At 47.7% G+C, this 13,684-nt stretch overlaps 3 protein-coding genes across 3 annotated transcripts in view; 2 read left to right on the top strand and 1 right to left on the bottom strand.

Moving 5' to 3' along the window:
• Positions 1-1,230: 1,230 nt before the first annotated feature.
• Positions 1,231-4,248, bottom strand: Arf5 (ADP ribosylation factor 5). The gene is made up of 6 exons (XM_046422432.2): positions 4,086-4,248; positions 3,481-3,561; positions 3,032-3,141; positions 2,483-2,554; positions 1,845-1,970; positions 1,231-1,719 (listed from the first exon to the last, which is right to left on the bottom strand). The coding sequence occupies exons 1-6, from the start codon at positions 4,150-4,152 to the stop codon at positions 1,633-1,635; spliced, it is 543 nt and encodes a 180-aa protein (XP_046278388.1). The 5' UTR covers positions 4,153-4,248; the 3' UTR covers positions 1,231-1,632.
• Positions 3,719-13,684, top strand: part of Znf800 (zinc finger protein 800) — a 234,077-nt gene continuing 224,111 nt past the window's right edge. The window contains exon 1 of the mRNA XM_058572138.1: positions 3,719-3,998. The gene's annotated coding sequence lies outside the window, so the exon portion shown is untranslated. The remainder of the gene's footprint in view (positions 3,999-13,684) is intronic.
• Positions 6,665-12,963, top strand: Gcc1 (GRIP and coiled-coil domain containing 1). The gene is made up of 2 exons (XM_046422496.2): positions 6,665-8,216; positions 8,982-12,963. The coding sequence occupies exons 1-2, from the start codon at positions 7,185-7,187 to the stop codon at positions 10,275-10,277; spliced, it is 2,328 nt and encodes a 775-aa protein (XP_046278452.1). The 5' UTR covers positions 6,665-7,184; the 3' UTR covers positions 10,278-12,963.

The raw sequence follows: 13,684 nt of genomic DNA, 5'->3' as shown, positions 1-13,684 counted from the left end.
TTCAGAAGTTGGTTTATAGGAAGTTTGAGGAAACCCTAGATAGACAACCAGGGAAAATGGAATAATTCCTATTGGTCTGAAAGGGCTGACTCGGGACAGCATAAGGGGTCTGGGTGGAGGAGCCCCCAGCACCATCCTTACCAACTCCCAGCTGCACTAGCAGGCAGATCAGCTGGCTGGGCAGACAACCAGAGCTGCCCATGAGGATACCAGTCTTTCCCCACAGAGGCTCTATTGTCCAATGGTCTTTGGGATACTTCTTGCAAAACTCAAGGAGAAAACCTAGCCCAGAAACTGGAGAAACTAAATACATGGAGAAAAATGGGAGAAAGACAACAAGAAATGATGGCAGTGTTGATGGGTTCTAAGCCTTGCTGGAATCGAAAGGGAAGATGGGCAGAATCAGCCCACAACCCAATTCCTTACATGTGTTTTGAGTCCCTGTAGATGGGGACTTCTTAGGTATAGAGTTCAGTGGTGCTGAGCAAGGAACTGTATGTAACCCCTAGACTCTATCAGTGTTTTGTAAAACAAGGCAATTTGATTCTGGCCAGTGCCAGAGCATCTAGTTAATTTTAGAGATGGATATTATTGGGCCTCAGACCAGTTCTGATGAAATATTTTCTGAAATGTGCCTTGGGACATATATATACATGTATACAAATTAAAAAAAAAATATATATATATATATATATTTGCGTGCGTGCGCGCGCACACACACACACACCAGGGATTGAACCCAGAGGCACTTAACCACTGAGCCTCATCCCCAGCCCATTTTTAGTTTTGAGACAGGGTCTCACTGAGTTACTGAGGTTGGCTTTGAACTTGTGATCCTCTAGCCTTAGCCTCCAGAGACATTGGGATTACAGGCATGCACCACCACACCCACACCAATATTTTTAACACACATTCCCTTCACTGTGTGTAAAGCAATTGTGAAAAACTATTACTCTGTATAGCTAGGATGGGTAGTTTACAGAACCAAGAAGGTAGATTCTATTATCGGCAGCTGACATTCCTCGGAATAGGGGAAGGAATGAAATTCCCTCTACTGAAAACCTTATATATTTCCAGTCCAAGAATAAGGAGGGAGAAGCTGAGCTTGATGAGTGTGTGTATGCATATATATGTTGGCCCTACAGCCACAGCTGCTTTGAGCCTCCCCCATATTGTCTCTTTGTACCCAATGAACCAGCATCCAGCTTCTACGTTACAGACAACACAAAGTACAAACCACAGCAAATTTATTACTCAATATCCAGTTCCACATCATAGCACCACCCGGAGCCCTCACTTCCCCCCACCCCCACAACCTGGCCCCAAGGGTACACCCAAAACAGAAAAAACAAAAGTAAACCCAGATCCCTGCTCCTCCTCTGGATGAGGGGGCCTTGGCCAGGAAGCCCTTCTGCAGGTCCCAGCAGGCAGGACAATGGACCCCTCTGTGCCCAGAGAGTGAGGCTCCAGGCTCCAACGACAGAGAGAACATGCAGGCAGGAGCAGGAGCAGAGGCCTGTCTGTGGGGGGGAAGAGTGGGAGGGAAGGGCACTGCCTGAGGAGCCCGGGAGTCTGGTAATCCCGGGGATGCACGCGGGAGCTTCCGGGCAGCAGGGGCCTGCCCCTGGCGAGTTAACGCTTTGACAGCTCATGGGACAGCCAGTCCAGCCCATCATACAGGCCTGTGCCTTGGGTGGCACAGGTGGCCTGGACGTACCACTGTGGGAAGAAGGAAAGAAAGAGGTCAGCAGCAGGGAAGAAAGGGGGTATCTTTATATCCTTGCCACAGCCTGTAGCTCTCCTGTGAGAGGCAGGGTATAGTGTAAGCAGAGCGGGATCCTTACCGTACGGCTGCGCAAGTGCTGTAGCCCCAGCTTGTCGGTCAGCTCACTCACAGGCATGGCATTGGGCATGTCCTGCTTGTTGGCAAACACCAGCAGCACTGCATCCCGCAGCTCGTCCTCCTGCAGCTGGGAGGGGAAGAGAGAAGGTAGAACTGGTGGCCCCACTAGGTCCACAGGTTCTCTTTTGGTGGGTGTGTTGGGAAGCCCCCACTTTCTACCTTCTAGCTTCTCTGTTGAAAAAACACAGTAGCATGGTAGTCTACTGCTAAACACAAGATCAAGAGCTATAAATAAACTTGAGGATGCCTAAACTTAAGTCTAGAAAAGGTCTTCTAATTTGAGAACCTGCCCTAGGCAAAATAACACAATTTCCAAGTGGAAAAAGCAAGAATGTGAGGTGCCATTTTCGCCACCTCTTTCCACCATCTTCTAGGCTCAGATGTGAAGGCATGAAAATTCATGAAAAAAATTCTGTCCTATGCCAACAGAGAGAGAGACACAACATGTTATATCCACAAAGAAAAAAAAAATCACATTTCTGGCCTCTGATACTTGGGAGTTCCCAGACTTACATACCACCACAGAGTTTGTTCTGTCCCCAAGCCTAGGGCTCAGTTCCTAGGATTCTGGGTACCTACCATCTTCTGGAGTTCATCAGCAGACTCCTGGACCCGCTCCCGGTCATTACTGTCCACCACAAAGATGAGGCCCTGGGTGAGAAGGAAGAAAGGAAGCAGAAGCACTCACTCCCTCCTGGGTCACACTGTGTAATCTGGCCCTTTCTCTCTTCTCCCATCTTTAGTTACGTCAGCTCTTCTCATCTGGTAAACTTCCACTAAGACTTTGCATAAGTCCTGCCACAAACTAGAGAAACCCCTGTGAGGGATACAGCCTCCAATCTCAGAGGAGGCAGTCTATCTAAAAGATGAGCAAGGATCAGGGAAAGATACTAAGGAGCTAAATCAAGCAGTGTGGCCTCAGAATACTGCTTCCCAGAAGTCTAAGGTAGCTAAGCCTAAGAACAAGACTAAGGTGAGTTCTGAAGGATGAGCAGAGTCTAATCTAGCAAAGTGGGTGGCAGTGGGTCTTCCTGTCTTATGGACCCTGCCTATAGCCAAAAGCTCAGTTCACCTAGTCCTAATAGTTTTTCCTTTCTTGGGGTTGGGGAGTTCCCTCCCATACTCCACCTGAGTGTTCTGGAAGTAGTGCCGCCACAGAGGCCGAATCTTGTCCTGGCCTCCCACATCCCAGACTGTGAAACAGATGTTCTTATATTCCACTGTTTCCACGTTGAAGCCTGCAGATAATGGGGGTGGGGTGAAGTGGGTGAGAAAAAGTCCTGAAAGGAAGGAATTCACTAAAAACTACTCAGATCTCAACAGGGTTACAAAACCAGAAGGCAATGATCAAGGCCAAGGGAAACAGGACCCAGGAGGACTGGCTGTCAACAGATGAGGCGGGGCTAGGCCACATCCATCCCGCCTCCCTCACCATCCGGCAATGTAGAGATATGGTGACCCACTTCTCAAGTAGCAATATCTGGTGTCATGGTCAGCTCCAGATAAGGGCCTCAGCAGATCCGGAGAAGGCCCGCCGCAGCGCTCCCAGATCCTCCCTGCCTCACCCTGGGGCTCACCTATGGTGGGGATGGTGGTGACAATCTCCCCCAACTTCAGTTTGTACAGGATCGTAGTCTTGCCAGCTGCATCCAAGCCAACTGCAACAGAGAGGGGCACAGAGATGGAGACGGGAGCGAGGGAGCCCCCTAGAGACGAGGGAAAGGTAGAAGCCTGGACAGCTGATGGTGATGGGGGCGGAGAGCGGGAGCGCCTCCAGGTGCGCGCTGTTCTCTACCTTCGGGGCCTTCAGGGCAGTCTGGGTGGCTTGCACCAACTGCTGTCCACAGAGTGGGCTAGGGACGGGACAGGACTGGGAGGTGAGGGACATGGGAGGAAGGCCGAGCTCCTTTAAAAAGTCATTTCCAAGGGCGGAATCCTCCCTTCTTAGCAGCCGGGCTGGGGCGGAGGAAGCTTCACCCCACCCAGGCCCGCAGCTCCGGGTTTCAGGCCCCGAAGGCAGCGCTGCGGACCCGGACCGCTTCAAAGCAGAGGCCTCGGAGGGTTAGGAGGTGGTGACTCGAGGTCAGAGAGCCAGGTGAGCCGGGCTGGAAGGGACGCGGGGGCGAGAGGGCTGCGCCGAGGCCGGCGCCCAGGTTCGGGCCGCGCACTCGATCTGCCTCACCCATGAGGATCCGCATCTGCTTCTTCCCGAAGATCCGCGAAAAGAGCGCGGACACGGTGAGGCCCATGGCGGGGCCCGGGGGCGGGGGCGCGGGCGCGGACGCGGGGTACTGGCTGGAACCTGCCGGCCGCGGGGGGATGGGGCGCAGCAGCAGCAGGAAGAGGCGCCGCCGCCTCCGCGCGTCCCGGCCCGGTGGACGTCACGCGGCTCCGCCCCCTCCGGGCCCGCCTCAGCCCCGCCCCCAGGCCCGGACGCCGGGCGGAACAGAAGCTGTACCAGACTCCGCGGCCTGACCTAGTCGCCACTTGTTTCTGTCAGGCCTGTAGTCGTCCGATCCGCAGCTCCAGGGGAGCGGAGTAAAGGCTCACAGCGGACCCCACCCCTATATTTGGTGGCTGGCCGCTGGGCTTGGAATTGTTGCGTCCAGACCACTCTGTGCTCCGGTTAAGTTTTTGGGAACTAGTAGCACGACTGTTTGCACCCCCTTCTTTGGGGGGGTTTGAAAGCTGTGTGCAGGGATCTTAGTATTCTCTTGCCCTTTGGGCTCCGGCTGAGTGTTCTGTGTGCAGTAGGTGCCTCCACGACTTGTGCCTGGGTGCTAGCTATCATGGTTCCTTAAACCACCTAGTTCATAGATCCCTGGTCTGCAGGACCAGCGGAAGCCACACTTGGACAGAGTGATTGCAGACCCACTACTGGAGAACTCCACCTTGCCTTCATCTCCCTGGGAACACTTCCTTTCCATCTGGGGCCAGGAAGCCTTTCTGAAGTTCTCTTTGCCAGACTTGGGGACCTGTATTATTATTGCACATCTATCCAGGATTTTTTGAGGATCTTGTTTCCCTAGTCGTAAAGAGCTTCATATGTAATGTTATTTTAACATCTAAGCATGGTAATTTACATTTATGTGCTTCACCAGTAATTGTTGGGTTGAACTGGATTATTAGGTTGTTCAGTAGAGCAAGGGCGTGTGTTATGCCTATTCTGGATTCCCAGGATCAATCTCTCATGAACTTGAGGTGAGCTGACCTGGGAGTCTGAAAACTCTTCATTTATTCAACAAATATTTACTAATTGCCCACTATGTGCGGGCACTATTTCAGGCCTTAAGTCAAATATCAAGTCTGCTATATTTTTGAGGATTTGCATTCAATGATCCCCACAACTTTTGCCATTTTCTCATTTGTAAAAAGAGACATATTTGTCCTAACTTAAGGGGTTATGGTGAAGATTAAAAAGAGGAAATGATGCCACTGAATGTTTTGTATAACACCGCTGGATGTTATCAAGGCTATTAAAAACCTGGGTCTAAACAGACCTCCAGGGCCTGCCCCATCCTTATAGGGAACCAGGTGTGTGACTGCATAATTTTCTTTCACTCTTTAGTCATAGTCTTGAATTCTGAAGAAGGCTTTTATAAAAGTCAAAGTATACATTTCAAAGATTCCCAATCTAAGAGTTAGCAGCCAACAAATCAGGTCAATTTTACATCCTAAGCTCTATCAACCTCTTTTTCCATTCCTGTTGTCACTACCCTATTTTACTACCATCATTTTCCAGGACTGAAAAAGCCTCCTCACAGGTCTCCTGCCCCTACGATGTCATACAAGTCTGGTGATGTCCACTTCTTGAGAGTCAAAATCCTTTAATGCCTTACCCAGGATAAAATCTAAATGCCTTAAGTTGAGTGGCAGCCCTATTTGTTGTCACCTCCTTCCCATACCCTAAGCTACTTCTTTGAGAAGATTCTTAATGCTTCCTGGGTGAGTCAGGTTCTCTTATAGCCCAGAAGTCCTTGCAGTCTTTTCTACCCGCCTAGAATGCTGCTTTCCCTCATCTCTAATTAGATGGGCAATAATTATTCATCTTTCAAATCCCCAAATATTTTCCCTGAGACCATTTGTGCCTCCCCTAGATAAACCTCCCCCCTCTTTGAATATAGCCATACATACTATATGATAGCAGGACCTACTTATTTGCATGTCTGGATCCTCACTAGATTGTGAGCTCCTTGAGGGCAAGGGCATATGATGTTGTCACCTGGCACAAAACTTAGTATGTTGAGAGTCAGACAGGATTTCTAAACTTACTTGTTGTGTGACCTTGGGCATGTTACTTATCTTCTGTGTGCATTAAGTTTCCTTACTAGTGCTAATTGTTATTTTGTGGAGATTAAACAGCAAAACTCTTATGAGGCTTCTGGACATATAGCTGGCATTCAGGATGGATCCTTAGAGGTACAGAGTGCCCTCTATAAATATTTGTTGAATCAACTCAGCAAAACTAAGTAGGAGTACTATTACAGCATTTGCTAATTAGATGCCAAACGTTGTACAAGAAAGAGATGCAGTTTTTGTGGTCTTAAAGAGAGTCAGCTCCAAATAGTTGGATAGTTCACACGTGTGTTTGGGAAGAACGCAGTGCGACGTCGCCCCCTGTCGCTTGCTGATCGTAGCCCGAGAGCAAGCTTGGTCGACCTTACCAAACCATCACTCCAGCGTCCTGGACTTTGCTTGCTCTACTCTACCCAAAGCCTGTCCACTGCGGCTCGCATTAGGGCTGGTTTTTCAACAGGCCGCCTCCCACTAACCCGCTGAAGGAGCCCCGCCCACCTCGCGCCCTTGTGGGGCGGAGCCTTGGCGTCAAACTGTCGTCACTTCCAGCGGACCCGGAAGCGCCGCTGTCGGCCGGCTGTGGTAGTTAGGAAGTCACGATGGGACCCAGTGCGGCGTAAACCCTTGGCGGACGGTGGGCCGAGGGGGCGGGCCCGGGCTGCGGTGGACCGGGACCTGCGGAGAGGGCGGAGCGGCTTCTTAGCCAGTGAGGGCGAATCTGGGCTGTGTGCTCTGGTGGTGCCGGCGGCGCCCCGCCTACGCGACCGGACCCGCTCCCGCTCCCGCCCCCGCCGCCTGAGACCCGGCGGGCGCTTCTGCCAGACTTGTCCCCGGACCGCGTCGAGTCGCGGACCGCCCGGTGGAACTCGTGTGTGGCTTGTGGTCAGACAGCCCTTGTTGCTGCGTTCCAGCCCCAGCTCGCGTCTTCGCGGCCTTCTCCCGGGCTTCCCTAACGCTGACGTGGAGCAACCTGCTGGGAACCCCCATGGAGAAGTTTGGGATGAATTTCGGGGGTGGCCCGAGCAAGAAGGACCTACTGGAAACCATAGAGACGCAGAAGAAGCAGCTTCTCCAGTACCAAGCTCGGCTAAAGGATGTGGTCCGCGCCTATAAAAGCCTGCTTAAGGAGAAAGAGGCGCTAGAGGCCAGCATCAAGGTGCTGTCGGTATCCCACGAGGCCGATGTAGGCCTTGCAGGTGTCCAGCCTTCAGGTCTCACCTTTCCTGACTCAGTGGATGACCGATGCTCCACTCACAGCGAGGATAGCACTGGGACCGCCACCAGTTTAGATACTGCAGCCAGTCTCACTAGCACCAAGGGCGAATGTGGGGTAGAAGATGACAGATCAGCCCGTGGACCACCAGTTCCAAAGTCTGAAGAGGCCAGTGGATCAGAGAGTGGCGTTAGCAGTAGCAGTGGGGATGGGCTCTTTGCTGGTAGTGAGGTGGACAAAAGACTGCACCAGCTGAAGACTCAGTTGGCTACTTTGACCAGCGCCTTGGCCACAGTTACCCAGGAGAAATCCCGTATGGAGGCTTCTTATTTGGCTGACAAGAAGAAGATGAAACAGGACTTGGAGGATGCCAATAAAAAGGCAGAGGAGGAGAGGGACCGTCTGGAGGGAGAATTGAAGGGGTTGCAGGAACAGATAGCAGAAACCAAAGCCAGACTTATAACTCAACAGCATGATCGGGCCCAAGAGCAGACTGACCATGCCTTGATGCTGCGTGAGCTCCAGAAATTGCTGCAGGAGGAGAGGACACAGCGCCAGGATTTGGAGCTTCGGTTAGAAGAGACCCGAGAAGCCCTGGCAGGGCGGGCATATGCTGCTGATCAGATGGAAGGATTTGAACTGCAGACCAAGCAGCTGACTCGTGAAGTGGAGGAGCTGAAAGGTGAGCTGCAGGCCATTCGAGATGAGAGGAATCAGCCAGATCCCCGGCTGAAAGAGCTTCAGGAAGAGGCTGCCTGCCTTAAGAGCCACTTCCAGGCTCAGTTGCAGCAGGAAATAAGGAAGGTAACTATCCTCTTCAAATGTTAGTCATTTAATTCAATTATTGTTTGTCTTCTCAACTACTATCGTTTCTGATGGCTATCTAAAAGCTTCCAGGAGTGAGTCCTGGGAAATCCTGTTCTGTGTGGTGTTGATAGTATCCAGAGTGTGTGGAGTATCCAATAGGATGTGGAGGTTCTGAGTGTGGCTGAGTCTAAGCCAGACAGTTTTGAGCCTTGGAGTGTTGGCAACTTACCAGTTAGTTGTTCTCTGTGAAGCAATATAGTGGCAGCTGTACAGTGAAAGGTAGTGTGTATATATACCTAGAGCTACTTGCCTCTAGGCAGAATGACTGAAGGGGACAAAGAGGATTTTTGCAGAAGAAATAACCTCTTGTAATTGCTCTCAGTCATCATTTGCCTGTTTTGGAAAAGGGCTCCTTTATACTGCTTCCTTTCAATGTAGAGAGAAATCCAATTCATTGTTGAACTTCCAGGAATGTTGCAAAAACAGAGAATGTTAATGATTTCTTAATAGAACTTGGGGAACCACATGATAGACAACAGGAACATACTTTATATGTGAGCTCTGTGGAAAATGGAAAACTCAACAGAACAGCAGAAGCTATACAAAAGTGCTTAGCTTTAAAAATCTCCAGTTGCCATTCTTATCAGGCCACCCCAATCCTGAGATCCTATTTCTCCCCTGTCCTGCTTTTTTCTCCCAAAGTTTGCTGTAGGGCTTTATGGCTTTTCTGGATGCATTTTTGTCTGTTCCCTTGTTTTGCAGACAGCCCTTGTAGAGGATCAGCTCCGCCAGCAGTCTCAGGTGGAAGAGCAGAGAGTTGCAGCCCTAGAGAATCAAATATCTGAGGTGTCTGAATTGCTGGGCACTTATGAGAAAGCCAAGCAGAAGGACCAGCTGACTATCCAGAAGCTGAAGGAGCGCATTCTGCAGCTGGACCTGGAGAACAAGACCCTGGCTCTTGCAGCCTCTAGTCGGTCCCCTCTAGATAGCCATGGAGATGAGTCCAGTCTGGATGTCAATGTCCTCAAGGATAAGATGGAGAAGCTGAAGAGGCTGCTGCAGGTTGCAGCCAGGAAAAGCCAGGTGACCCTGGATGTGGAGAAACTCTGTGACCTGGAGATAATGCCCAGCTCTGAGGCCGCGGATGGGGAGAAGGCCACTGCACTCTACTACCAACAGGAGCTAAAACAACTGAAGGAAGAGTTTGAGCGCTATAAGATGAGGGCTCAGGTTGTGCTGAAGAGCAAAAATACCAAAGATGGGAATCTGGCTAAAGAACTGGAGGCAGCACAGGAACAGCTTGCAGAGCTGAAGGAGAAGTATATCTCCCTGCGGTTGTCCTGTGAGGAGCTTGAGCGCCAGCACCAGCAGGAGGCTGAGGACTGGAAGCAGGAGCTGGCTCGGGTGCAGCAGCTTCACCGGCAGCAGATGGAGCGCAGCCAGCTGGACTTCAGGGACCGAACGCTGAAACTGGAGGAGGAGCTGCACAAGCAGCGGGACCGGGCCCTTGCTGTGCTTGCTGAAAAGGACTTGGAGCTGGAGCAACTGCGTTCAGTGGCTTTGTCTGCTGGGTTACCAGGACGCAGAAGCCCTGTGGTCAGTGGGGTTTCCAGGGATTCAACTGACACATCTTCCCCAGATAGCCTGACCCAAGCACTGCAGCTTGCAGCAGCCAATGAGCCCACTTTCTTTCTGTATGCTGAGCAGTTGGCCCGTAAGGAAGTGGAGATCACATCCCTGAGGAAGCAGAAGCACAGGCTGGAGGTAGAGACACACCAGCTGCAGGATCGGCTGCTGGAGGAAGGGGAGCGGCATCGAGAGGAGGTGGGAGCCTTGCAGAGCCACATTGAAAAGAACATCAGGGACCGGAGCAGGGAGGGAGCTAACCTAGAATACCTCAAAAACATCATCTACCGCTTCCTGACCTTGCCTGACAGCCTGGGCCGCCAGCAGACTCTTACAGCCATACTGACCATCTTACACTTCAGTCCAGAGGAGAAACAAGTGATAATGAGGCTCCCAAGTGGTGGCAGCTGGTGGCCTTCTGGCAAGAGATGATACCATTTTCACTAACACCTGAAATCTCTGTGCCTCTTTTGTGTGGGAATAGGCAGGTTCTGATTGCTACTGCCTCTTGTGTTATCATTTACTTCTTCATTGTGTTGAACTCCGAGGAGGAGTCTTCAATGTGGGATGGGATTCTCTGCCAAATGCCATTAATGCTGCTTTATCCTGGGCCTAGGAGATATTGGAAAGTGTTGGGACAGCATCTTCTGGGGGTGTGTATGTGAGGGGAAGTGGAAGGTGAGAGAGAGGTTAGGACCAGAGGTGCAAGTCTGGGAAAGTGTTAAGAACTTTTAAAATAATATGTTTTGTCTTAATATTATGATCCTAGTCCAGGGCTAGGAGTAAGTGTGACTCCAGAGGAGTTCAGTTAATTTCTGAACATGTACAGCGACTAGCTGTTCTCTCCATCTCATCACAGTCTGAGTCTGGTCCACTACTGCCCCGATTCTCTGGGGACTTAAAGCCAGGCTGGAAAGTTTGTGACAGGTTTTGTCTAAGAGTCCAAAGGGCCAAGGAATAGTGAGTTCATCCTGGAACTGGAAAGTCTAATCTAGATAGGAATGCAATCTAGACAACACACCATTTGTTGTCTAGATCAACCTAGAGAGACCTGGAGAGGACTATGAGCACTAGTTTGATTAGAGATTTTCTGAATGACCAACTTTGGGCCAGGGCTGGGTTAAAATAGACTTTTCTCCCTGGTCCCTGCCTTACTCTATGTTGGACTGAGATTTTGAGCAAATAACTACTATCTTCCCTTCAACGTTGTTATTTTCATTAAGAAATAAAACCTAGCTTCTTACAGATCCTGCTTGGATAAAAGGGTTTCCTGCTAAGAGTTGCTTCCAGATGTTTTTGCTTTTGTAGGGACAGGGAAGAGATGTGCAGAAGATTCCAAAAGAATGCCATGACCCTCACAGGAAAGTGGTAGAAGCTCAATTGATGCTGGGTTGGGTTACTTTCTTCCCATTGGATCTTGACATAAATAGATTAATTCTGCCCCTTAAAGAAAGATGCCTTGTTATTCAGGCAACGGAAAGGAGGCTCTCAGAAAACTTGGGTCCAAACAGTAACAACTCCCCATTCTGCTCTCATTGTATATAGAGGTCTTTGGACCTGAAAGACCAATGGTTGGCTGCTAACTGGACTGATATATATGTATTATTTGGTCATAAAGGCCTGTATTGTGAGAGTTTGAGGTGTGCAAAACAGGTAACAATGTTATTAGTGGGAGGGCAAATGACCTGGATTATCTACAGTGAGCAGAAGTGATGTGTTCAAGTAATGATTATAAACTATGAAATCATTAAACCTGAGTCACTTAATGTGTGTGTTCCTTTATGGTGTCTATGTATCAGGGCACAAAGAGTATGAATATAAATGTGAATGAAAAGCCTGGAAATAGAGTTACTTCATGAACTTAAATCCAGGAATGAATATCTCAGTGCTTTAATGAACCACTTTAGCTGTAACACAGATTTCTTGGCCTCAAATTGTGTGTTTTTGGGTGTGAGCAGCTACATTGGAAGAGGCTTTCTCCAGGGTTTAATGGTCAGGCTTGATGGTTACAAAATTACTGCTTCGAAGTGTAGGAGTAAAGTTTTTTTGTTTTTTTTTTCCTCTAAGCAAGCTCTCTATTACTGAGCTACATCCCGAGCCCCTAGAAGTAATCTCTCTATGAATGCTTTATTACCCACACAAATCAGAATTTATGATATCCCAGGAAAGTATCTTAGGATATCAAGCTAATAATAATAGATTATCTTCATTTCCTTACCTTGCCCCCTCTGTATCTGGGATTGTTGTTATTTCCAGGTAGTTGTGGTCAGAATAGAAAAGATCCAAAGTTATGGCTGCTTTTCTAGAACTGAATTCCTGTGCTTTTTGACTTTTAAAATAATATCAACCAGGCAAAGATTCAGTTTAATTTCTGATTAGTAGTTTTTAAAAAAATATATTTTAGTTATACATGCACACAAATATCTTTATCTTGTTTACTTATTTTTATGTGGTGCTGAGGATTGAACCCAGTGCCTCACGTGTGCAAGGCAAGCTCTCTGCCACTGAGCTACAACCTCAGCCCTGATTAATAATTTTTTGTTAGACAAAATTAATTTTATTTTAAAATAAAGATTTTAATTACTATTAGTCTTATAACTAATAACTAGTAACATTAATATATACATCCAAGTTTAGGCCATTGGTTATTTTTTATTTTGTGTGGTATTTTTTGTTTTTTTTTTAAAAAGACCAAATAAAAAATTTGGTACATCAAAATATAAAAATTGTCAGGTGCACTGGCATATGTCTGTAATCCCATCCACTCAGGAGGTAAAAGCAGGAAGGTTACAAGCTTAAGGCCAACCTGGGAAATAGTGAGACCTGTCTCAAAAAAAAAAAATTAAAAAATTTTGAAAAAAGGAATAAAAAGGATTAGGGTATAGCTTAGTGGTGGATTGCCTGTGGGTTCTGTCCCCCAATACCACAAAAACAAAACAACATAAAAATTGTACATGTTAATAAGGATGCCATGTGATAATTCTGTACATGTATGCTTTGTGTAATGTTTAAATTGGGTTAAACTTCTGTTTCCACAAACATTTGTCATTTCTTTGTGATGTAAAGATACAAAGTCTAGCTTTTTTAAAAATATACAGTAAATGTATATGTATATTTATTTATAGTCAAGCTAATATGTAACAGCACACCAAAAGTTATTACTCTTCTCTAGTTTAGTACCCACCAATCAACCTTTCCCTGCCTCTCCCTCCCTGCTACTCTCCAGCCTTTGGTGACCATCATTCTATCTTCCATGTCTGGCTTATTTTACTTAATAATCTTTAGTTTTATCCATGTTGTTACAAGTGACAGATGTCATTCTTTTTTTATGGATGAATAGTATTCTGTTGTGTATATGTGCCACATTTTCTTTTCTTATCAGTTGATGGATACTTAGGTTGTTTCCATTTCTTGGCAGTTACGAACAGTGCTTTAATAGACATGGGAGAGCAGGTATCTCTTTGACTTATTGATTTCCTTTTGGATGTATATCCAGTAGTGAGATTGCTAAATCATGTAGCAGTTCTATTTTTAATTTTTTGAGGAACCTCCATATCATTTTCCATAAAGGCTATACTAATTTAAATTCCCACCAACTGTACAAGGGTTCCCTTTTCTTCACATTCTTACCAGCACTTATCTTTAACCTTTCTAACAGGTATGAGATGATACCTCATTTTGGTTTTGATTTGTATTTCCCTGACCAGCACTTATCTTTAACCTTTCTAACAGGTATGAGATGATACCTCATTTTGGTTTTGATTTGTATTTCCCTGATGATTAGTGGTATTGAGCATTTTTTTCATATACCTGATATATGAAAAACAATGTCATTGATA

The sequence above is a fragment of the Marmota monax genome, unplaced genomic scaffold (assembly GCF_021218885.2).
Source record: "Marmota monax isolate L192 unplaced genomic scaffold, Marmota_monax_Labrador192_F-V1.1 WCK01_AAM20220418_F8-fsc00027, whole genome shotgun sequence".
Taxonomy (NCBI): Eukaryota; Metazoa; Chordata; class Mammalia; order Rodentia; family Sciuridae; genus Marmota; species Marmota monax.
Note: the sequence above shows the minus strand (reverse complement) of the source record. Positions and strands in the feature narration are given on the sequence as shown.